The 23288-nt window shown below is 35.1% G+C and overlaps 4 protein-coding genes across 12 annotated transcripts; 2 read left to right on the top strand and 2 right to left on the bottom strand.

The window, feature by feature from the left end:
* Positions 1 to 892: 892 nt before the first annotated feature.
* On the bottom strand, positions 893 to 4878 carry LOC111007665 (3'-5'-exoribonuclease family protein). Of its 4 annotated transcripts, none has more exons than XM_022280098.2 (7): positions 4725 to 4878; positions 3090 to 3240; positions 2946 to 3002; positions 2735 to 2827; positions 1922 to 2000; positions 1691 to 1815; positions 893 to 1597 (listed from the first exon to the last, which is right to left on the bottom strand). In XM_022280098.2, the coding sequence occupies exons 2-7, from the start codon at positions 3213 to 3215 to the stop codon at positions 1217 to 1219; spliced, it is 861 nt and encodes a 286-aa protein (XP_022135790.1). In that variant the 5' UTR covers positions 3216 to 3240; positions 4725 to 4878; the 3' UTR covers positions 893 to 1216. The 4 variants fall into 4 exon arrangements, with proteins under 4 accessions (XP_022135790.1, XP_022135789.1, XP_022135788.1 ...); XM_022280097.2 differs by having other exon boundaries at positions 3090 to 3237; positions 4725 to 4872; XM_022280096.2 differs by lacking the exon at positions 4725 to 4878 and adding an exon at positions 3662 to 3845.
* A 60-nt stretch (positions 4879 to 4938) lies between these two features.
* On the top strand, positions 4939 to 11966 carry LOC111007664 (transcriptional adapter ADA2). Of its 6 annotated transcripts, none has more exons than XM_088123495.1 (14): positions 4939 to 5209; positions 5663 to 5752; positions 5832 to 5884; positions 6225 to 6403; positions 7377 to 7442; positions 8341 to 8466; positions 8572 to 8647; positions 9079 to 9139; positions 9227 to 9285; positions 9407 to 9487; positions 9733 to 9955; positions 10703 to 10913; positions 11168 to 11461; positions 11674 to 11966. In XM_088123495.1, exons 2-14 carry the CDS (start codon positions 5733 to 5735, stop codon positions 11863 to 11865), a joined length of 1641 nt encoding a protein of 546 aa, XP_087979621.1. In that variant the 5' UTR covers positions 4939 to 5209; positions 5663 to 5732; the 3' UTR covers positions 11866 to 11966. The 6 variants fall into 6 exon arrangements, with proteins under 6 accessions (XP_087979621.1, XP_087979620.1, XP_022135787.1 ...); XM_088123494.1 differs by having other exon boundaries at positions 6222 to 6403; XM_022280095.2 differs by lacking the exon at positions 5663 to 5752.
* A 281-nt stretch (positions 11967 to 12247) lies between these two features.
* On the bottom strand, positions 12248 to 16816 carry LOC111007663 (glucose-6-phosphate 1-dehydrogenase, chloroplastic). The gene is made up of 11 exons (XM_022280093.2): positions 16194 to 16816; positions 15589 to 15773; positions 15368 to 15462; positions 15163 to 15277; positions 14219 to 14424; positions 13998 to 14147; positions 13767 to 13887; positions 13358 to 13587; positions 13081 to 13281; positions 12528 to 12783; positions 12248 to 12434 (listed from the first exon to the last, which is right to left on the bottom strand). The coding sequence occupies exons 1-10, from the start codon at positions 16414 to 16416 to the stop codon at positions 12528 to 12530; spliced, it is 1782 nt and encodes a 593-aa protein (XP_022135785.1). The 5' UTR covers positions 16417 to 16816; the 3' UTR covers positions 12248 to 12434.
* Positions 16817 to 21309: 4493 nt separating this feature from the next.
* LOC111007892 (uncharacterized) lies at positions 21310 to 21956 on the top strand. The gene has a single exon (XM_022280430.2). It carries the CDS (start codon positions 21450 to 21452, stop codon positions 21882 to 21884), a length of 435 nt encoding a protein of 144 aa, XP_022136122.1. The 5' UTR covers positions 21310 to 21449; the 3' UTR covers positions 21885 to 21956.
* Positions 21957 to 23288: the final 1332 nt, after the last annotated feature.

Raw genomic sequence — 23288 nt, 5'->3', positions numbered from 1 at the left:
ATGTTAAGTTTTACTGTTGTCCCAACAAGTTTATGAATCCCAAAAAAAAGGTGGAATAAGTCTCTAAATTTTTTAATTTTGTTGAATGTGTTTTTGAATTGCTAAGTTCACTAAGAGAGATAAATAAATGACCAAATGATAAATAAATAAATGACCATTTGCTTGATGACAGTTTTTTGGTCTTTTCTTTTGATGTTTTCTGTAAAGCTGGCTTTGGTCACAAATTCAACTCAAACTATTTGGGTTTGGATTAGATTACCACATTACTCAGAGAAACTAATCTACTTTTAAGCTAATTGAGATACAATTGTGTTAAAAGTTCAAAACTCATTGTTGTACTAAAAAATTTTGTTAAAATTATAAATTTAGTAACTTTCACGTTAGTGCATGATAACTACATCAATTAAAAAAGTATCTAATAAGTTTCTGAACTTTAAATTTTGTGTCTAATAAATTTATAAAATTAAGAAACATGTATGATAGATTATAAAACTTTTACTTTTGTGTTTAATAGGTTTTTAACTTTTAATTTTGTGTTGGATAGTTTTTACCTATTTAACATTTTAAAACATTTATGGACTTTTAGGCACAAAATTTTGGGTTCTGTTGGAAAAAAAATTAATTTTGATTAATAGATCCATTAGTTTTTTAAAATGACGTTTAGACATAAAATTTAAAGTTCGTAAATTTATTAAACACTTTTGAAATTCAAAGATTTAGACATAAAATTCATAGTTTAGGAAACCCACTAGGCAATTTTTAACTGAACTTTTAACTTGAAAGAAACTACTATTTAGTTAAATGAACCTTAAAATATTTACTTGGATGTAAAATAAGCTTGAGAAAAAAAAGTATCTTCCATACAAACATAGTAATTTGAGTTGGAGGAATATAGAGTTTGAACATTCTGGTCTCGAATATGTAGCCATAAATGATGCCTGTGGGTGGCTAGACAACAAGTCAATAAATCAAATTTCATCCTGCCAATGCTGACTTCTTTTTTTTCTGCACAATTTGCTCAAATTGTCTCAAAAAACCAACTAGGAAGTCTAGGCAACCATGTTGACAGAATCAAAGGTCTAAAGAACTGCCAATTCTACAGTATAACTACCTTACAACCATCTATACCATCTAGGACTAGGATTCCAATTCATATCGTCATTCTAGGATAATTCTACAATGTAGACAAATAACTGTTAGAAATCTAAATGCTTCATCATTCTTCTTCATCAGCTTCAGCAGCAGCTATCTCTGAATCCAACTTGTTCAGTAACTGCTCACTCACATGTTTGCCCACGGATATCATGTCGAGGATTATGCTCGGATCGACCCCGGCGCCCCCTCGTTTGGTCACCCCGCAGATGTGACCGTGCCTGTTGATGGATATGGAGATGGCGGAGTTCATCTGAGACTCCTCTTCCAAAGTGGCATCCACGATATAGTGCCTACCCACCTTTGTCAATGTGACTATGACGGGAACTCCGGATGTGTCGAACTGTAGAAATTCTTCATCGCTTATGTCAACTTCGGGCTGGTCGTCGGCTGATGCTTCCGCTGCAACGTTGACCTTTGGGATGCCTGTATTGCTCAAAGCAGCCTTGGGAAGAATAGTTTCCAGGTTTATTAGTTTCAACTTTAGAATATTGCAGATAGCCACTGTTATTATTAGAAGTAATCGATGAAAATATACCTTAATGGCAGCGCCAAGGGTATCTAGAAGATTGCCGTTTGAGCTTACAACGAGGCCCTCAATATAAAGATCCCAACAAATCTTTCCTTCCACAACTATCAGAGATGAAAGGTCAATCCCAGCCCCTGAGGCAACAAAAGCATGCTTGTTACGTGAAAATGTTACTGATCGTTAGTGATTCTATGTGGGAAGTGCATATTATCGGTCTACTGTTCTAGCCACGAGTCAAACCTGCACCACTTTTTCCACCTAAGAGACATCGTTGAAGAGCGACTGAGAGTTCGGTTGACAACTCTTCACCACCTCTACCCTATAGTCATTGAAAACAGAATATGTTTATAAGCATAACAGAAAAAAGATACATGGAAAGAAAACACATTACACAATTTGATATGATGCCACATGCAATCCAATCATGTAAACATTTTCTATTGTAAGTATATAATGATTTTTCTGCTAGATTACTGTTTTAATACCAACTTTGATTTAATGTCTGTTGTAGCCACTCAACTTTTCCAAATTTAATTCCCACGTTCATCCTCAATTGAGTGTGAGAATTCTGCACTTTCATTATCTCTGCTAATATGGTTCCCTTGAAGTATGAAGTTGCTTCTCAACTTAATATGAAAAGATGAAATTTGAAGGAATGATATGCAGTTATTGAAAATAAGAGCTTCCAGTTTACAAGGTAGGCTTAATGAGTAGCATTTTTTACAAGTTCGATTGTTAGGATTGAAGAACTATGTTGTTCGAAATGTAATCAAGAATAAGAAACCAAATTAAACCAATCAGTGGTTTAGAACTTTAGGGATCCAAATAGAAATCAAGTCACAGTTCAAAAAATTTAAATACGAAGATCTCCATACTAAATAATCAAATCTAGCTCAGCTCCTAATGCCCAACAAGTTACCTCTCTCTCCAACATAAAAGGAATTCCATCTTGCTTCTAACAAAACACCATTTTGCATACAACAACCCATTTCTCTAACATTTCTAGCCTACAACACATGGATGAACAAGACGTGCAAGAGAAAGTTTTCAAACCTCGAACGCTGGTTCCGCAATTGGACTGCAATCAACAGAGATCGAAACCTTCCCTTTGTCAGGCTGCATTGCATTTGGCCTTCCAAGTTCAGCCTGTACTCAAACATATCTTAGTAGTCAACTTCATACCGAAACAGAGCAGTAGCAATCTTTTGCAGCAGAACTAGGAACATGTCACTTGGTTAAAAACTAGCAAAGAGTATATTAATACCTTCACAGCAGCAATAACTTCAGTACCACCCATTTTGACCCTTGCTGAACCATTGGCCTAATCATAAGAGCATTGAGAAACAAAAACACAAAGAGGACAATAAAAAGTAAAGAAGATCTAAAGGAGTACTCTGTTTCACAGTACCTGAGAGATCACATCAGTTTCTACAGAGATGGGTCGGTAAGTTAATCTCGTTCGACCATCAGAGCGAAGGTCCTGCGCGATACCGCCTTGTATGAATTGCTTCTCTCCAATTGAAAGCCCCACCATTCCTAATTTCCAGGAAAAGATTCTGCTGAAGAACACAAAATCGGCTGGGAATTAGACCCAGAAGAAAGTGGCAAAGAGAGAGGAAATAAGAAGGGCCCAAAGAGGAGGAGAACAAATACAGAGCAAAAATTGATTTCTTTAGTTTGCTCTCTACAGAAGCTGCCGAAACCGAGAATTAGATTCACTAACAATTTGATACAGTGTACAAGTAAAACTGTGAAACCCAGTTCTTATTTTACCAAGAAAATATGTTGTCGCGTCCAAGTTTCACACAGTTTAAACCCTGCAAATCCAATGCCGAGGTGAACAGCGGTTCGGTTTCTTCGTTTTCTGCTTAAATCGACACTAAACAAGACCAAAATTTCGGCCGAACCTAACGGTTTTATGTTTTGGGTCCGGGTTGGGCGTCGTAGGCTTGTCAATTGAAGGGGGTTTCAAGGCATTACCTTATTAGGCAGAATGACTAAATAGCGTCGGCGGTGAGCGACAGAGTGGGAGGAGACGCCACCGGCGGGGAGCGAGAATTGGGGTGTCAGCGGCGGCAAAATGAATCGATAAGAGGGAGAATTGTAGGTGTTGTTGCAGTTGCAGATGAAAGAAAGGAACTTTAGGGTTTTGGTTTGGCTTTTCTTTGTTTTTTTAGGGGTTTGGTTAGATTAGACACAGGGGTCAGGGTGGCCTGGCTTTATTTCATATATTTGATTTATATATAGATTCGATTCGGTTCGATTTTATCAGTCTAGAAACAAAACCAACCGAAAATGTTCGGTTTCTCATATATGCAACTGAAGTTTATTTGTTTGGCAAGATGAAATACATTTTTATCTCTAGTTTTTTTTTTAAAACCTAAAATTGATGACATGTGATTTTAAATTTCTATAATCGCGACTCGTCCTCAAATATGGGGGAAAGCTCCGACTATGTGTTCAACGAGCTCGAATTGAAAAGGGTATCCCCATTCGACCACCTCCTCGGTGGTTTTTTATCCCGAATTTAAAAATAAATTTCTATTTGATTTTTAAATTTAAAATATTGATGGTTCAAGATCCATTTAATAATAACTTATTTGATGACTTTCATTTGTTAATTTTTGGAAAACTACTTATGTTTTTTATTTTTATTCTTTTAAAACAATTTCAAAACTGTATAGAGATTTTGGAACAATTAAAATGATTTTTTATTTCTGATTCAATAAAGATTTTGTTTTATCAATATTAAATTGATGTATATTGAAAGACATAAGTTGTCGTTATCCCATGGAAACTGATAATCTATTTTGTCCATTTTAATTTAGATAATATAATATCAATAACAGCCCCCTTTCATAAAAACAAAAATAGTAAAAAGAGAAGCAAACCGGTTGGTTTAGACCGGTTCGGTCAGGTCTTAGATGTAACCGGCCTTTTTAGCACCACCGGTCCACCGAAGACAACAGCAATGGGAGGAAGAAGCAAGATTGATGAAGACGACGAAAGAAGGGGAAAAAAACGAAAATTTAAACAAAATTACCTCTTCGCTGCAAATCCCACTACTGTGATCCGCCAAAACCAAAAGCCCACAGAAGCTTTGATTGAATTTAGAGACGACTGCAAATTTTCCTTTCACCCATCTTCGTCTTCTCTCTCCGCCAATTGAATCGCCGGCGGCGAGAGGGTATCCGTCGTTCGGCGGCGAGAGGAAGAGAAGGAGCGTTTATTGAATGGCGGAGATGTATTGGGTTTCAACCTCTCCTGGCCGTCGGATTGAAAAATGGCGACTTGGGGTGCATCAGCATCAGCGCGAATGTGGGCCGAAGCGGTGACAAGGCCCAAATAAAATTGAGCGAAACTAGAGAGAGAGAAGAACCAGGGAGACGCCCCAATTTCGGAACGGAAGTTGTAATAAGAAAATTTGTGCTCTGCTCTCCTTCACTCTGTAACTGAAATTCCGTTATTTGGATCGATGGGTCGTTCTCGGATGGTGTCGCGTCTCGAAGATGACGACCCTAATCAGAGGTCTGTGTTTTCATTTGAGCGTTCTAGCTTTGAATTTGAGCTAATCTGCTTCTGTTTGGGTTTCTCGAAACTTCAGCTATGGAGAATGCCTTAATTTTTGTTTCGTGAATTTTTACGAGCTAATCAAGCTCTGTCTTAGCTTCTTTTAATAGCTCGCTTCTTGCTCTAATTGGTTTCAATTGAAAAGTTGGCGAATCTTCCATACTAGTCTTCCTAGTTCATTTTTTCTGGAATATGTTTATTATCAGTCATTTACCCTCCAAAAGACACTTAAATTGAAACACATGGTTTAGAATAGCAGTGCAATTGCAGGGTCATTTCCTACAAGCTTCTGCATTATATTTGGCTTTCGGCGTAGGCTGTGTAGGATGTCAATCAGGATGTAAGAATAAAGTTTGAATCATTCGATGAACTGAACTTTTTCTTTTCGTTTCTTTTCTTGTCCCTTTTTAGTCTCTCGTTGGTTCAACCTGCGTGACAAGAGGGTTTATCATCATCACCATTATTATTTTTTTAAGAGTACATGTTCTTGGTTAATACTTGGTATGGAGTTATTCTTTATTTGGTACAAAATTCTTCTATGTGGCTCTCATGTTGTACTTCTCTGAGTCCATTTTTTCAGTAAACCGAAGAGGAAAAGGCCTAATTTCACAGAGGCTACAAATTCAGCTGCAGGTATTCTCCTGTAATATTATTGGAGAGAGAGAGATGGGTCCTACCTTTCATTTATGATTTACCGAAGGTTGTAGTACCTTTTTTCACTAATAGATGCAGTATCCACATTCCACACAATTCCCTTCAGTCATGCTGGTATTGTGTTTTCAGCAGTTTTCTTTATCCTCTTGGCCCTTTTCGACAGTTTTCCTGTAAGAGCTATTAGCATAATAGGTCAAGAAATGAGTGATGAAAAATGGGATTTATAGTTGGGTTATCAGTAATGTCATTCTGCTGTTTTTTCGTTATTCTTTGACCCATTTAAGTAGTATTTATATAGCTTCAACTATTATCTTAGTAGGTCAGGAATCGAGGGATGGAAAAGTGGCCTTATACCATTGTAATTACTGCAACAAGGATTTGTCAGGGAGGATTCGCATGAAGTGTGTGGCATGTCCAGATTTTGACCTTTGCGTGGAGTGCTTTTCTGTTGGAGCAGAGCTTACACCTCATAAAAGCAATCATCCTTATAGGGTTATGGTGAGTGTCCGGCTGCCCTTATGATTATTGTTATTACTTATTTGCTTATGTTATTACCTTGGCCCTTGTTATATAAACCATTGGGCATGGTTCCTCGTTAAGGGTCTAAATTAAGTATCTATCTTCCTCTACTTGTTTTTTAACAAATATATGTTGTACTGGGATTGAGAAGTCCTTTCCATACAGTTTTCTGCTGATAATAAGGCAACTATGGGCATCGGCTCATAAACTTGAATAGTAGTATTGTTCCTTAATATAACCAGCGGCTTATTATTTACCTCATCCCTTACTCAAAGATCATAGATGTTTACTTTTGAGTGAAAGCTCGCTAAAGTAAGAAGTTGAGATAAATGAGTTGAATTAATTGTCACATATAGAAGTTGGTTACAATATCGACAGGGAAGTTCAAATATTATGTAAAACTGCCCTGCTCTTGATGTGTAATACAAAATAGATTAAGTCATTGAAATGGTTCAATTATTTTTGCTAATGGAACCATTTAACCTCCAAAGGCCTATAATTTTGAATTAATAAGGTGAACTTTCCATTTATTTTTTCAAGATAGCTTTACTTAAATGAGGCTAAGTTCTAAAAGGGGGTTAAGATATTTTCACTTTTAACAGAATTTTCATTATTAAGCAAAAATTATAATGTTCAAAGTAAATCAGAAGGAAAAATATTACACTGAAATACCCCCTTCCCCCGGGAAGTTACAAGAATCCACCCCAATTTGAATGTATTACAAAAGATTCTAAACTTACTATCTAAAGAAACCCAAAGCAAAGCATGAAATATAGCCAACTCAAACACTTCCCACCATTGTTCTTTTGAACCTAGTGGTACCATCAAGAGTTTTCTTTAACTTATATCTATCATTATTGTTGTTCTTTTCTTTTAATGGATCTGAGTTGCCTAAACTATTGATGGTTGTTTACACACATTAACTCATAAAATGCCAAAACTTTTCTGACAGGATAACTTGTCATTTCCTCTTATATGTCCAGATTGGCATGCAGATGAAGAGATCTTACTTTTGGAGGTATGATGATAATTATTTGAGGTCTTCTACAAGAACTTTTTCGTCTTCTTATGTATACATAGATCAAGGTTTCAAACATATATGTCATGATCATATCTTTTCTCTCTATTACAAGTATTGTTCTAACTCTACCCTTCCTTTCCTAGGTTGATTTAGGCCACACGATTGCATCCTTAACTCAATCATCTAAGCAGGCTATCTTTTCTTTTTTAGATGAGAAACCAAAGCTTTCATTGAGAGGAAATGAAAGACTATACAAAGGGCATACAAAAAACAAGCCCGATAAAAGAGGAACTCAATCCAAAATAATGACACCTAACTGATAGTTACAAAAAAGTCTTAGACTCCGAGACCCAAAGAGAGCTATTAAATCTAACCGTCTCCCAAACCTACCACAGAACCTCTCAAGTCTCAACTCCCCTAAAAATTCTGTTATTCCTTTTCCAACCAAACACCCCACAAGATGGCAACAAACAAGCCTGCCATAACAAAGGCCCTGCCCTTTCTAAGAAAACTATGTTGCTCATTTCATCCTTCTGAAAAATACGACACATCCTTTCATTCTCAATTATAATCAACTTTCATGCTTTGTTATTGTCTGGTTACTGATCCGAATACACAGCCAACATTATTGTAGTTTCTTAAAGCTTATTTGTAATATCATTCTATTTAATGATCGCATAAATTTCAACTACATATATCCACTTCATCATTTATCATTTATTCTGCCTTTTTTTTAATATCCTATACTTAAGATGGTTGGTGATATTTGCTCAACTCTTTGGCATTTTGTAACATCTGTTGGAAATTACTCAAAATACTTTGATCAAGTTTTCCCATCAAAGATCTTGCTACCCTCACTAATCCTCATCTTGGGCCACAATCACCCAATATTCAGGGCATTGCAGTGTATGGATTTGGAAACTGGGATGGAGTTGCAGAGCATGTTGGAACCAAAAGCAAGTCTCAGTGTCTCAATCACTATAGTGCCGTATATATGAACTCCCCTTGCTTCCCTCTTCCAGTAAGTCTGTCAGATTAACTTAAACATAAGCTGCTTTTGCTCTTCTATACATAAACAATCATCTGAGACTGAAAATAACGACATTCTTCACTACTCTTTGTTTAGGACCTGTCGCATGTCATGGGTAAGAGTAGGGAGGAGCTCCTTGCCATGGCTACAGTCCCTGGTGAGGTCAAGAAAGGTAATGAACCATGTGAGTCTCTTTCCCATTGTTGACTGGTACCTTGATATTAAAGTTCATGAATCTGTTTCTTTTGATAATTGTTTTGGTGCATAATTGTGGACAAACTATACCTTCTTTGGCCTTTTGGCTAAGATTAAGTGTAACTGTGGTCTAACTTCGTTTGTTGAAGGATAATATATGTTTTTATAAGTCCTACTACTACTCACATATTTCTTTATTGGGTCCATTGATATTGCATTTGGACTGTCATCCAGTGGGCTCTTATTTTTCTGAAATAGAAATTTATGCATGCATATTTGTTGGAATTACACTCTTTTTCCTCTGCTGCAGATTCCAGCTAAATATTCTCTTATTTCCTCTTGTGAGGGCTACACGTTTAAATATTCTCGTACAGATTGAGGAGACTATTTGTGTATTATTTACTGCAGAGTTTCCTATGATAGGGGAGCATAACCTCAATGAAGGGTCTTCACCATCAGCGAGAATCAAGTATAATTATTTTCATTTTTGTTCATGTTCCTCCGTTTTCATTGTTTGGTCCCTCTAAACATTCTTATATGTATATGTTTTGATCAGATGTGAAGAGTCAAAGAAAGAAGACTCTGCCCATCAAACCTCATCAAGTGGAACTGCAGGTAGCTTAGTAAATGTTTATGTTTTTTCTGCACTCTCGTGTATGAAAATGTGATCCTAAGAAGGGATTTGCATTTTGTAACATGTTCAATTTCTGACGATATTAGGTGAAATTGTTTGTAGGTTCAATTAGTGGTAGCACATTTTCAGGTGCAGTAAAGAAGTCCAACAAACCACAGATTAAGGATGAAACCAAACAAGGAGGTTTGCTTTCTGCATTTTGTCAACTTTAGCTTCCTTGCTTGAGTTGCTGTAATATTTTCACCATCGCTTGGTTTGTATCTAAATTGATTTGCTTTGAAGCCTATGGAATTTTAACCCATGTGACTTATCGTTGCCAAGAACATGAGCATTGTACGGCACTTGATAACCTGACCCACTTAATTTGGCATCTTCGTTTACAGATAGTTTTTTTGTTTCCTTAAGGTTTTTTTGTTTTATTTTTGCAGAATCCGAAGCAGACAGAAGCTTTAGTGAGAAAAAACCTAGGGTGTTGGGTGACATTGGGCCTTCCGTGGTTGAGTTGAGTGGATATAACTTCAAGCGGAAGGAGTTTGATATTGAGTATGACAATGATGCTGAGCATTTACTGGCAGATATGGAATTCAAAGACACTGATTCTGAAGCTGACCATGAACTTAAATTGAGGATTCTACGCATATACTCAAAGAGGTGCAACAAAACCACTTTACTATTTAGATATAGTGGTTATTTTGCTACTCAGAATCTTGTTATTTTGGTATAAAGGGCTTAAGGGTGTTTGAATGGGTTAAAGTATTTGACGATTAAATTTACCATAACCTATTAGCTTAAGCCTTTTGGGTTCAATGATGATTTACCATAGTATTGAGGAGTAGCTTTGTTCGAACCCCTAGAATGTCTTCTCCTCTCCATTTAATATTGATACTGCTTGTTGGGCCTTGTGCTAATTTTAAAGGCCACAAGTGAGGGGAAGTATTAAAATATTGATAAAAAAAATATTAAACTTAACCCATCAATTTAAGCTCTCTAGGGGTCCGAGGGTTCAGTAGGGTTCAGTGGTGATTTAATAGAATATTTTAGGTTTAAGCCTCATATTGAAAACTTAATTGTTTAAAAACCGTTGTTATCTTCTGTGACCTTTAGATGGGCAAACCCTCCTTAGAGACCAGTGGGGTAGATCATGAGAATAATGGAAGGAGTGAGACTCTCTATACTCCATTTATATTATAAACAAATAAAAACACTTTAGTATTATCATTACCATCTTAGAGGGGTTATTTTTAAACTCTGAAAAATTGTCAACCAAAAGCATCAATACTTTTATCCTGCTTGCTTTGTGATAGTGTGTATACAGCTTTTGGAATGCATATATTTTGGCAAAATTTGTTTCATTGATCATCAATCATCAAGATTTATATGCATTTGACCTTTTGGCAGGCTTGATGAAAGGAAACGTAGGAAGGATTTCATACTGGACAGAGATCTACTTTACTCGGACCCGTTTGATAAACATTTATCTCCTGAAGAGAGGGCAATCTGTCAGCCCTATAAGGTCTTTATGCGGTTCCACTCCAAAGAGGACCACGAAGAGCTTCTTAAAAATCTAATTGAAGAACATCGCATAGTGAAGAGAATACAAGAACTCCAGGTATAATTATTTGCTATTTTTTGTTTAAATTATGAAGTTGCTTGATGCAATCAGTTCATTATGTAGTGCTGTTTGGAATGAGAAATAAACTGGCAAAGTGGTTATCTGGGTTGAAAACAAATAGAACTGATGAGGATTTGTATATGCTCTATATGATCCAATTTCTTGTTCTGAGACTACTTAACAGAATCAAACAGAATCATATTGTCGTTAATCCTTCTGTTGTATGATTTGACTAATCCCTGTAAGTATAGGAAGCTCGAGCTGCTGGCTGTAGAACGGTTGCCGAATCAAATAGACTTTTTGATCAGAAAAGAAAAGAGACCAGAGAGAGTAACAAGAGGATTAAGGAAAGTAGTCAAGCTGTTCCAAGTGACACAGTATCAAATCTTCTCAAAGGAGAACATGATGACGAGGGCAATGTTAAGGAATCCCCTAGATCACAAGGCAGCAACAAGGAACCATCCTCGGCAACGACATGGATTTCAAGCTCAGTTCACGACTGGGACATCTCGGGATTTTCAGGCGTCGATTTACTATCTGAAATGGTGAGATTTTTCTTGTCTTCCCCTCATTGGACATTGGTTTTATTCTCAGTTGACATTGTTGGGCTAAAATTTTAAGGTTGGCATATGACTGGCATGACTTGCCTGTCATATCAAACTAGAGAGAAGCAAACCTTCAATTACGACTGCTACTTGGGTGATCAATCGTTATTCAATATTATATTTAATCGTTATTCGATGTTGCCATCTTGTAGGAGAGACGAATTTGCTGTGAGATCAGAATATTACCAGCTCATTATCTCAAAATGGTGGACATCATATCAGTTGAGATGTTAAAGGGCAGTGTTACTAAGAAATCCGATGTTCATGGCCTGTTCAAGGTGGATCCAAGTAAAGTAGATAGAGTTTATGACATGGTTGTGAAAAAAGGAATTGCTCAAGCATGATTAGAGATAAAATCATTAGCTTTTAAAACCCTGTATAGTTTTGTTTCTGTAAAACCCATATGAAATAACAATTTGAAAGCTGCAACCTTTTGCTCTCTTTATTGTTACTGTTTACATTTTTCACCAGGAGAATCTGCATTTATCCAAAATTCCTTCGCCCATACAGCTCTAATATGCAAATGATGAAAATTGTTCACTGCTCAAGGCATTGACCAGAAGAAAAAAAAAAATTCACTTGAAATTTTCCACAGATGTTGATATCTAAATCTTTGACGTTATTTAAAGAAAGCTTTTGAACCATCTGCTATGACAGCCATTATTTGCTGTTGTTTATAACAAAGCGAAAGCATTTGAAATTGAGAATATGTTAAGAATGGAAGTATTCTATGCCACAAGAAACAATGCTTCCATAACACTGAAAAAGTTGATACAACATTGGTACCACAAGTTTTCGTAGGCTTTTATTATGCAAATTCATCTGCCTTGAATTGAGATTTGATTGATCACTTGACAAGAGTGCATATCATCTACCATCCACAGCTCCCTCACAATACAAAAGCCTTAATCCACTGTGTAAGCACATTGTACACATGATGTATCAAATACTGTGAATGTGAACTTACTTGCCATGGCCATGCCAAATTGTACATGGAGCTACTTACCTAAGGTTCACGGTCCTCACCGAGATCTCCCCATCTTACATTGTACTTTGCAGCTAAGTAGTGAGCTCCAACAGGTCCCCTGCTGCCATATGGATAAAGCTCTGGAGCGATCTTTTTCTCTTCGAGTTCCTTTAACAATGGGGTGAACAACGACCATGCAGCATCCAGCTCATCACTCCTAATGAATAGTCTTCGCTCCCCTTCAACAGCATCCAAAAGTAGCCGCTCATATGCATCCGGTATTTCGCTGGGGTACCTTCACATGAACACTAAATTATCAACAGGAAGCCATCTGGTAGTTTGAAATTTCCTATACATGTTATTTCTCTGCTCAAATCATCAGTGCTTGAGAGAGTTACTTTTTATTTTCTAGTACTACAAGTACAAGTCAGGAATCATTAATGGTTCAACTCGTCCGTTTTCATGCTATATTAAAAACCAAAAAAGGTAGCAGATATAAGGGGAAATAAACCTAAAATCTGGAAGCTGAAAAGAAGCATTAAAGAAAATGCAACTATCAAGACCAGATCATACACCACTGTAATTCTCATACCTAGCTCGGTACAGCAAGTTCAGATCACTGCGATCTAATCGCATTCCAAGACCAGGAACCTTATTGTTGATCTTCAGATAAATAGCCTCGTCAGGTTGAACACGCAGCACAAGCTCATTTGTAGCTTTGTCCAAATCTGTTCCAAAGTTCCTCTTGTACAAGTTTCCTGGGACGTGTCGGAACTGAACCCTGATCTCTGCCCTGTATTGTCACCGTTACAAACATGTGAGGCAAAATGATAAGCGGAAAAGATCTTTGTAAAGGATAAAACGCCAACCTTCTTGTATGTAGGGCCTTTCCAGCTTTCATCAAGAAAGGCACCCCATCCCATCTAGCATTATCAATAAAAATCGCTGCTGCCGCAAATGTGGGAGTGATGCTATCATTAGGAACAGTTGGATCATCTGTATAAGCAGGATATGATTTCCCACCCTTGTTGTGGCCCTTATATTGCCCAACAACTACATCTTCAAGTTGCAGAGGTCTCATTGACTTCAAAACCTTGACCTGAATCACAACGAAAGACACTAATCACTCATATAACAACGAAGAAACCATCAAGATAATGTCCAAAGTTAAATAAATCTTTCCAGTAAATTTCAAAGCTAGGCCCTTATATATGTTTACTTGATGCAGCAGCAAATTGCCATGACCCGAAAAGCATATGAAGAAAAATAATTAAGCACCTTTTCATTCCTGATGTCCTCAGCATCTAGACTGACAGGTGTCTCCATAGCAAATAGAGCCAAAATTTGAAGGAGATGGTTCTGCATTATATCTCGTATAATTCCATAGTTGTCGAAGTATCTGGAAAAGAACAAAAGGAAGTTGACTAATCTCGTCCATGAAAAATAAAAATTTATGTTCCTTTATTATCGTTTCCAAAAGCTGGAATATCACATGGATGCAACACTCACCCTCCCCGCCCCTCTGTACCGAAATCTTCAGAAAATATCAGTTGAACATTGCGGATATAGTCCCTAGACCAAAGAGGCTCGAAGACAAGATTGGAGAACCGAAGAACTGACAGATTCTCCACGAGCTCCTTGCCCAAGTAATGATCAATCCTAAAAAAATTATCATTAAAAGTCAACTTAATTCTTTAGATCTAGCAATTCAAATAGTTTAAGAGATTCACCTGAATATTTGGTCTTCTGTGAGATATTGCTTTAAACTTCTGGTTAGCTCACCTGAAGAGTCTGAGTCACGGCCAAATGGCTTTTCAACAATGACTCTGGTCCAACCACTTCCTGAGGAAGCCCGTTGGCTAGCACACTTGACAACGTCCACAAATATGTTTGGAGGAATTGATAAATAAAATAACCTATTTGATAATTTTCCAGCCTGAAAGGAAGAAGCTTATTATCGAAACATAGAACATATTGCCTCAGTCAAGATGAAAATGCAAATCAGTACTTGAGTTACCAAAGGAGTAAAAGTTCAATTTAGCTGATGACAACCATGGCATATTCATATTTCTTTTCAAAAGTCAAAGTTCAAGCATACCCAAGAGTTTGGCAGAAGCAAGAGGTAAAATCAAATAACACCCAGTACTCAGTGTTTCTTCTTCTTCTCTTCTAGGAGTGTTCAAGCCAACTTACATGCAACTCAACTAATCCCATTTATCCAACTTCATAATGGCACAACATTTGACAACTCCAACACCTCGTGGATCTATGGTAACTAAAATAACTCAACAGTAACTACAAAGTTTTCATTTTCCTATTTCCACCCCAGTGCCAATGAACCAATGCGACGGGAGAGGGATACAAGTACACTATACTCAGATATAATACAGAAAAGAAAAGAAATCAAAAGTCAGTCATATATGCTACTCTAGGATAGGTGGATCTATCTAGAGTTTTGGAAGATGTTAAAAAATTCCTTATGAACACCTAATCAATAGCAGAAACCCATACCCACCTCTCCTGAGGCTGAGATAAGGTTCAGAAGGAGCTTTATATAGGATCGCATACATTGTTGAGTTCTGTTAATGATCACCAGTAAAATTACTAATGGAAAATGACATAATACATAGAATCTTAGTTATCATCTTGTATCAGGGGATAGGATAGAGTTTACCTCTTTTTCTTTCAATTTTCTATCCAACTCAGCAAAATGTTCCTCAGAGCTATACTGACCAGAATGGTAAAAGCATCTTTTTAAAAACTCATCCATCTTGTCCTCACAGTTTTCCCTGCAATTCCATGTTGTGTATCAATATATGTAAACAGAAGCAAAAGTTTGTGATCATAAATGTATATTGATTTAGCAATAACTACAATACCTCTTATCAATTCTGCAAGTCAAAGTTTTACTAATCATGTTTCGGAGTTGCTCATCTGACATACTAGTCCTAGCATAACCGAACACGACAAAATCCTGAAAAGGAGAAAGAAAAGAAAGAAATTAGTCAGCTCTTTCAGAATACATTTACTTTCTGACTCATCAGAGTTCATAAACTCAATTAAAATAAATAGAAGGCAGACTTGTGGCATGAGATAAGACCTCTGGTAGACAATCCTCATAATAAAGAGCAAAAAGTGCAGGAAATATCTTCTTTTTGGCCAGGTCACCAGAAGCTCCGACAACGGTTATACTGAGTGTAGATTTAACTTTATCCGAATCTGGAATAGATATGTCTTCCTCTTGAAGTGCAACTTGTTCACTGAGGAGGGAACTTGCCGAACTACCTAAGTTCATGTCCCACTCAGGTTTAAGCAACAAAATGGATAACCAAAAAAGAGAAAAACATACATTTGAGACAAGATGAACGAATATATTTCAAATAAAAAGCATCAAAACATGGAGGGATGCGGCTTTCAGAAAGTGTCAACTCATTCTTTTTCAGATACCAGGATCAATGAGCAACAACGCATAAGTCACTAACTTTCCAGTAAGCTCTATAGACGATTAACTTCTCAAGCAAGAGTTATCAACAAAAAGAGTATCTAATGATATGGAAAACAGCGCTGCTTTAACTATTAAAAACTATTTCTCTCTAACACCATCTTAGTCAAGGTGAAAAAAAAAGATTTTCATGTAGTGTAAGCTGTAACAAATTCCAGAAACAACCGAATCAGAAAACAAAGCACATGCAGAAAATTACCCACCATCTGGTAAAAAAACTGCATTCAGAGGATGCCCATTAGACGATTTGAGCATGAGGTGCTCTCTAACACAATTTCTTACAGAAATTTGAGAGACCCACGAGGGGAAATGCGTTTTTCTTGGCGACAAGATAAAATTTCTGGGTAGAATCGTGTCATTCTTAACAGAAGACGGCACGAAGGCAGCTGAAGAAGAAGGGAACCTGAACTGACAATCCATGGACATGGCTTAGATTGAGCAGCTCGTGAACGATAACAAATTGAAAATGGGATTGTTTTCTACAATTGAACATATATAATCGGCAATGAATTTGATTTGGGGCTCCCTAATCTGAAGCCATCGAATGTGACCAGCTGCAAAAGTCTTGACCTTTTGAGTTATCGAAGAGGCCGATGGAAAGGACAATTTGTAATTTTGCAGTAAAGAAACAGTGAAGACGGCAATTCCAAGGGCGTATGATCCATACAGATAGGTTTGGTTTGATTCAAAAACCAAACCGAACCGAGTTCATATATGGTTTTGTTGAGAAAAGAAAAAAGAAAAGGACAAGGTTAAAAAACCCTAGCTTTTCAATTTCAAACCCCGCCATCCGTGGCTCTGGTTCCGCTGTCCCCTCCCAAATTCAATCGGTGAGGGACGATGTTGCTGAATATGTGAAGACGTACCTCATGTGTCAACAGGATAAGGTTGAGCGGGACAGACTGTTGAGGCTCTTGGAGTCGTAGAGCCACGGTCTTTGTTAGCCATTGTTCCCGTCGAGTTCTCTTTTTTTTTTGTCGCCCTACTGCGAGCTGGATCCATTTCCCCTTACACATCCATATCGGGTTTTTCGTTCGAATCCTTCCTTCTCAAATCTCGTTGGCAGGAATTTCGTCTCCTCTATCCGAGGTCGGAGAGATCTTGGCACCCGACAATGACTCCATCGACCCAAGAAGACCAAATGGAGAAAATCGAATTTAAGAATTGCATCGAGTAAAATTTTCGATTTCTGGAATCGATCCATTTCCGGTTTAGACCGGTCATGTCATTGGTTTTTTTCATTGTCCAGTAAGGTAATACAACTAGAACATTAATGAGATTTAAACAACTTCTTTAAGAAGATATTTACGATGCTACCCTAAATTCTATAATATCATGTTCTTCTCTATTTTTTATATTTTTTTAATTCATATTAGTGAAGAAATTAATTACATGTATTTTGATACAAAATTGAAAATGTACTGAAAAAAAAAGTACTGACCAGTAGTGACTTAGATTTGTAATTTTTTAAAATTATAATTAATTTGTAAGTACGTTAACGTAGATAAGTCATTTATCAACTTTTTTTATTATATAAAATTGGTAACTCTAACCTTTTTTTTTAAATTTTTAGGAATCAAGTCACTTCAACGCAAGATTTTAAAGGTCGATAATGAAAATGTCGAGATCTCAATTTCATGAGAATATTGATCGAAATATCGATAAAATATCAACATCTATGGATATTTCTATAAACATAATAGAAATACAAAATGCAAAAAATGTTTAAATTAACAAATAAGCATTTCTCCATTTCTAGATAAGTAAAAAATTAAAATGAATCTTGCGCTTCGAACTATAGAAATATCGATTTACTTCTCAGGTTTATCTATATCTATATCTATAATATATATAAAAATGCGAATATGAACAATCAATCCTAAAAATCCCTCATATTCCATTTCACTTATTATTTCATTTAATACCTAATGTATCATTCACTTAGAACAACTAATCCTACTCATCTATTACTTTTTCAAATCTCTCACATGGATAATAATTATAGGTTAGCTGATATTATTTATCTTAATGCTGGTGTGAATCCATCATAAATAGAATTCTATTTTGATAAATCTGTAAATATTTGTTTTTCTTTTTTTTTTTTGACATTTTATTAATTAGGTGTTGAACGACTCCAAGTCCATACGTGTTTATGGGCCGAAACTTTGTGGGCCTTTACTAACTTAGGATTGTGGGCTTTTTAGCCCAAAAGTCTTGAAGGACTATGGCCTCAAGTCCATATTTATGGGCCGAAACCTCGTGGGCCTTTACTAACTTAGGGTTGTGGGCTTTTTAGCCCAAAAGGAAAACCCCACGTTTTCTTATAATTTATTTTAACTTTTAGAACAAACATATAATATTTTGACAGTTAAGGTATGATTAATTGAAAAATTACTTATTTTTTTTTTAAGTTAGCACCTTAGTAATGCCTCCTTTATTTTCAAATTTTATGCATCAATTTACTTTCTTATTAAGAAAAGACTTGTATAAATTATTTGATCAAATTTACAAAGTTAGCATGTATGAAATCATTTTTCAGATATTTTATTTATTAACCTTTCACAATGTTAATCACTTGATTTTTACAGAAGAACTACTTAAAGTGCATTTCAGGGAAAAACGCGTAATTAATATTCTTTTCAAAAAGAACTTTCACTTTTAAAAAATATTATTTTTTCAAAAATCAATTTTAATCGGAAGAGAGATTTAAAAGGATGGCAAATCTATTCATCGATAACATATGGTGTATCATAATAAATTTGTCTTTCACAGAAATATCGATAAAATGTTGATGTCATGAATATTTATGGAAAAGTCATGAAATAGAAGAATTTATAGTAAATGAGAATTCGTGAGTAAGTTAAAATTTATTAATATTAACATCATATCCATAATATTTAGAAAAATGTATCTTTGTATTCTTTAAAAAAAATCTCTAAGCTTCTAGGTTAATCAGTAAAATCAATATTTTAAATGTCGATTTTTCAATTTCATAAAAATCTCGATGAATATATCGATAAAATGTCATAAATGGATATTTACAAAATATTAAAAAAAATAAAAAAAATCATAACAAATAATCACGTTATCATTTTTTAATAACTTAAAAATTAGTATTATTCTCGTGGTTATATTTTGTTTTTATTTTATATTTTATCGATTTTGTTGCGATATAATGTAAATATTCATTTACTTCTCTTAGGCCAGAGATCGAACTTACAAACATATAGAAATGTTGATAGAAATATAGACGTGTCGACGAAAATTTATAGACAATTGATTTATTAATGACCAATTGATGGAGAAGTTGTTGCCTAGCAAAATGTGAACACAAAAGAAAGTTCTAAATTTCAACATACTCTCACTTTGTTCACATTTTAGAGCCACCTTGGCTTTTATATTTTATTATTTTCAAGTCCACTAAAGTCAAGAGAAAAGGGGACAACAATTAAATTTTAAAAGAAAAATGATCTTGACTTGTTGCAACTCATACATTAATAATTTTGAAACCTTCAAAGATGATTTTATATTTTCTTGCAACATAAATATGACAAAATAAATAATTTATTTGTGTAATTTTGCTACATTTTTATCTTGGGAAATTAATATTTTCTAATTTTTTTTCCAAAAGTTATTTAGGAAAATATTTTTTTCATTTAGTTATACATCATTCAATTTAACAAATAACTTCGCAACAAAAAAAAAGAAAGAAAATTCCAAAATAATAAAACATTATTTTAGCTTTGGTTAAATGCTTTTGGTTCTCCCAAAATATCTATTTTAGTCTCTATATTTTTAATTTTTTGTTCATTTTAGTCCTTACATTTTCTATTTTAGCATTTGTACTTTAAAAAAATGATAATTTTGGTTAGTTCATTTTTATTTTTATCTCATTTATTTCGATCATAATTTTTGTTTGACACTCCCTCACTAATTTTTTAAATGTAGCCATAAATTTATATTAAAAGATTTCCATTATATATAAAATCTATGTTGCAATTTGAGACCAAATTGGTCATTTTAGTACAAGACCAAAATAAATCAAGTCAAAAGTTGAGAGATCCTGAACTTTCAACTTTGGTCTATTTTTCTCTTTTACTTTCGAATGTTATTTTGATATTTGTAATTTCAGTTTTAGTTCATTTTAGTTCCTATAATTTTAAAATGTTCATTTTGGTCGTTGTATTTTTAAGGATCATTTTAGTCTCCTAATTTTATTCTTAATCTCATCTTTTCTATCACAATTTCAACTTGACATTGTATTCAATATATTTCTTGAAATATAATAACAACTTTATTTTAATGGGTCTACATTATACATAGAATTTGTATTATAATGAACACCGACTAATGACGTTCAATGAGCTTGCTGGTTACCCTCGACCGACGAATGTCTAAAAATGAACATTGACATTGCAATTTGAGCGCCAATCAATCAAAGGGGAACTGGAGCTGTAATTTGAAACTCAAAAGGCCAAGTGTTTCTTGTTAAAGATCCCCCATTGAAAAAAAAGAGACCTTACAATGGTTTATAATAGATACGGGCTACTCCTCTTATTGCTAATTGATAATGAGATGGAACCTCATAAATATTGATATGGTATCAGAGCCCAACAAGCTCAAATGAGCATCCGGTCCAAAAATGGGATTCGACCAAGATCGATGAGCCAAAAGAGCCACGATCTTGAGGGGGCATGTTAAGGATCCCACATTGAAAAGAAAAAGGATCTTATAATGGTTTATAACTCCTCTTATTGCCAATTGATTTTGAGATGGAACCGCATGCACTCTAGTTTGTGTGGGAAGGAGTTGTCGAAGCTTTGGCCATTAGAGAAAGTTTAGTATGGCTATTGAACTTGACCTTTTCAAGCTAGAGATTGAAATCGATTCCCTTCGAGTGGCAAATTTGTTAAAATATCAAGTGTGGGACGAATCCAGGTTGGGGAGGGTGGTTTGGGAAATTCACCTGCTCACAAAATTCCTCCAATTAATGAAGTTTAAAGAAATAATATGATCAAACAACATTGACCAAAATGATCCACATGGAACACAAAGTAATTATCCTCTCGTACAATAACATTAAAAAGTCACCCGTCATCAAAAGTCTTCCTCAAAAGAAAAGAAAAATCTCCAAGGAACAAAAATTGAAAGAATAAAATGAAATAAAACAAAAAGTTGACTGACTCAGCACGCCCTACCCAAATTACCCCTAAATCATTGCACACCACCCCACATGCAAAAGGGCAATATTGTAATATCACAACTCTCAGTGTTCACACATGGCTCCACAAACCACTATAAAACCAGCAAAAAGAAAGCATTTTTTAAACACCCAATTCCAGTCGCACCAATTTTCTTCAAAAAAGTTTCCATCTTTGTGAAATTTTTGAAGAACCCAATCGACCCAATTGGCCAAAATCAGCAAATCTTGAGCCAAAATCTTCAAATTTCTTCCACAAATGAAGATTCTAATCTCAGCTTCTCTGCTCTCTGCCATGGTGTTGTACTCTTCTCTCCTCCCTTTTCTCCACTCTCTCAACCTCTACATCTCTGCAACTATCCATAAAAACTACATCTTTTTGCTCTGCAATGGCCTCCTCGTCTTCATTGTCAGAAATTCCGGCCTCATCGGCGGCTCCGGCGAGGAACAGGGCGGCGGAGGCAAAGTTGAGAGCAAAGTTGAAGATGGAGAAGAGAGGGAAAATGGGTTGGTTGCAGAACAAGAAGAGAGTGAAAAATTGATAACAGAGGATGAAGAACATGAAGAAGAAGAAGAAGAAGAAGAAGAAGATGGGGGTTTGAGCAATGAGGAATTGAACCAAAAATGTGAAGAATTTATTAGGAAAATGAAGGCAGAAATCAAATTTGAATTACAGCAAGTGCTTGTTTATTAATTGACTTGTAAATTTTAGTTTCCCCTCTGTTTGAGGGGTATAGAAATAATTTTACCTGCCAAATTTTTCAGAGGTGTGGTTTCATATTGGGCATAATTAGCATTGAATTATTTATTGCATTGGTATAAACAAGGGAAAAAAACTATTTTTGGTAATAATTGTGTCTAAGAATCTTAAAAGATTTAAGTTGTCTACTAAGAGTTTTGTAAATTTTCAAGGTTTAAATGGGATTTTTTAAAATGTATTTTAAAATGTAGATTATTAAACAAAAATAAAGATGTTATTGACCAACCTAAGTTATTTTTTAGAAGTATAATACTTCTTTTTTGAGGTAGAAAATATTTCCAACTGGCTCGAACCTGGATTTCGAGTGATAATACTCAAGCCTCTTGCCAGTACGCCAACATCCCAGAGTACTTTTAGAAAGTGTTTTTAGTTCCTTGACATTTTTCATAAATAAATAAATACTTAGAACATTGGTGTTTTTTTAGATGATTCCAATTCTACACATAAATTTTTAAAATTTTCAATTTTGCCCAAACCTTTTAATTGTTACAAATAAAACCCTCAGTTAGCAATTTATACTCTAATTGAAAATTTAAAAAAAAAATTACAAAATACTCCCAACAGATGTAGTTAATTTTAATTATGCCCACAACCTCTAGAAAGTTTCAATTTTAATCTTGATCCAGTAATTCTCATTAGACACTTCAATGAAAATTAATAATAGATTATTCTTTTGACACAAATTTTAAAAAATTGGATACAATTGAAACTTATAAAATATTAGAGTCCGACATGGATCATTAGCCTTTAAAAAATATTATATTTCTCACTATTATAAAAGTAGCCCAACCCAAACAATACTTTAAATTTTATTTTATTGTTTCTTAAAATAAAATAAGAATTCTTGTTGGTTCTAATCCTTAACTTCCACTAGAAGGTACTAAAAAAAGAGAAAAAAAAATCCACCAGAAGCCCATGAACAAGAGTCCACAAAACAATATCTTTTGAGATAAGTTTGATTATTAAAAAAAAAAAAAGTTGGTCCCAATGAGTCAATGTCCTCATCCGATGTTGCTGAAGAAAACTTTTGATATTTTGGACATAAACGGCTCCAACTCTTCCACTCTCTTGTAATTGTCTTTGGTTTGGTGTTTGGTCTCTGTCTCTCTACTTTGTTTTGTGTTTGTATTTTTGTTTATGTGTTCTTGTTTGTCCTAATCTGTCTGTTCCCACTCTCAAAGAAGCTTCCTTTGAAAGGGTGTCTTAACGCCAAATTTTGGGTCATTTTCTGAAACATAAAACATTGACTCTATGGTTAAAAGACATAAAAGTCACCATATGTCGAATGAAGTTACTTTGTCTGTGTCGTATCAAATGGTCAATTGTAGATGAATCCAT

This window comes from Momordica charantia, assembly GCF_013281855.1.
Source record: "Momordica charantia cultivar OHB3-1 chromosome 4 unlocalized genomic scaffold, Mcharantia_2.0 BLBB01000004.1, whole genome shotgun sequence".
NCBI lineage: Eukaryota > Viridiplantae > Streptophyta > Magnoliopsida > Cucurbitales > Cucurbitaceae > Momordica > Momordica charantia.
This window is presented reverse-complemented; position numbering and strand designations above follow the sequence as displayed.

Bases quoted from the DNA above. Each gene is read 5' to 3' on its own strand.
- LOC111007665 (XM_022280098.2), bottom strand. From the start codon at position 3,215: ATGGTGGGGCTTTCAATTGGAGAGAAGCAATTCATACAAGGCGGTATC. The intron at 3,003-3,089 runs GTACTGTGAAAC...TCTTATGATTAG, and splicing joins AAACTGATGTGATCTCTCAG to GCCAATGGTTCAGCAAGGGT. The intron at 2,001-2,734 runs GTTTGAAAACTT...CAATGACTATAG, and splicing joins TTGCGGAACCAGCGTTCGAG to GGTAGAGGTGGTGAAGAGTT.
- LOC111007664 (XM_022280094.2), top strand. From the start codon at position 5,157: ATGGGTCGTTCTCGGATGGTGTCGCGTCTCGAAGATGACGACCCTAAT. The intron at 8,467-8,571 runs GTAAGTCTGTCA...CTCTTTGTTTAG, and splicing joins CCCCTTGCTTCCCTCTTCCA to GACCTGTCGCATGTCATGGG. The intron at 11,462-11,673 runs GTGAGATTTTTC...GCCATCTTGTAG, and splicing joins TCGATTTACTATCTGAAATG to GAGAGACGAATTTGCTGTGA.
- LOC111007663 (XM_022280093.2), bottom strand. From the start codon at position 16,416: ATGTCCATGGATTGTCAGTTCAGGTTCCCTTCTTCTTCAGCTGCCTTC. The intron at 14,425-15,162 runs GTAAACTCTATC...TCTTCCTTTCAG, and splicing joins GAAAATTGAAAGAAAAAGAG to GCTGGAAAATTATCAAATAG. The intron at 13,888-13,997 runs GTGAGTGTTGCA...GTTCTTTTCCAG, and splicing joins GGTACAGAGGGGCGGGGAGG to ATACTTCGACAACTATGGAA.
- LOC111007892 (XM_022280430.2), top strand. From the start codon at position 21,450: ATGAAGATTCTAATCTCAGCTTCTCTGCTCTCTGCCATGGTGTTGTAC.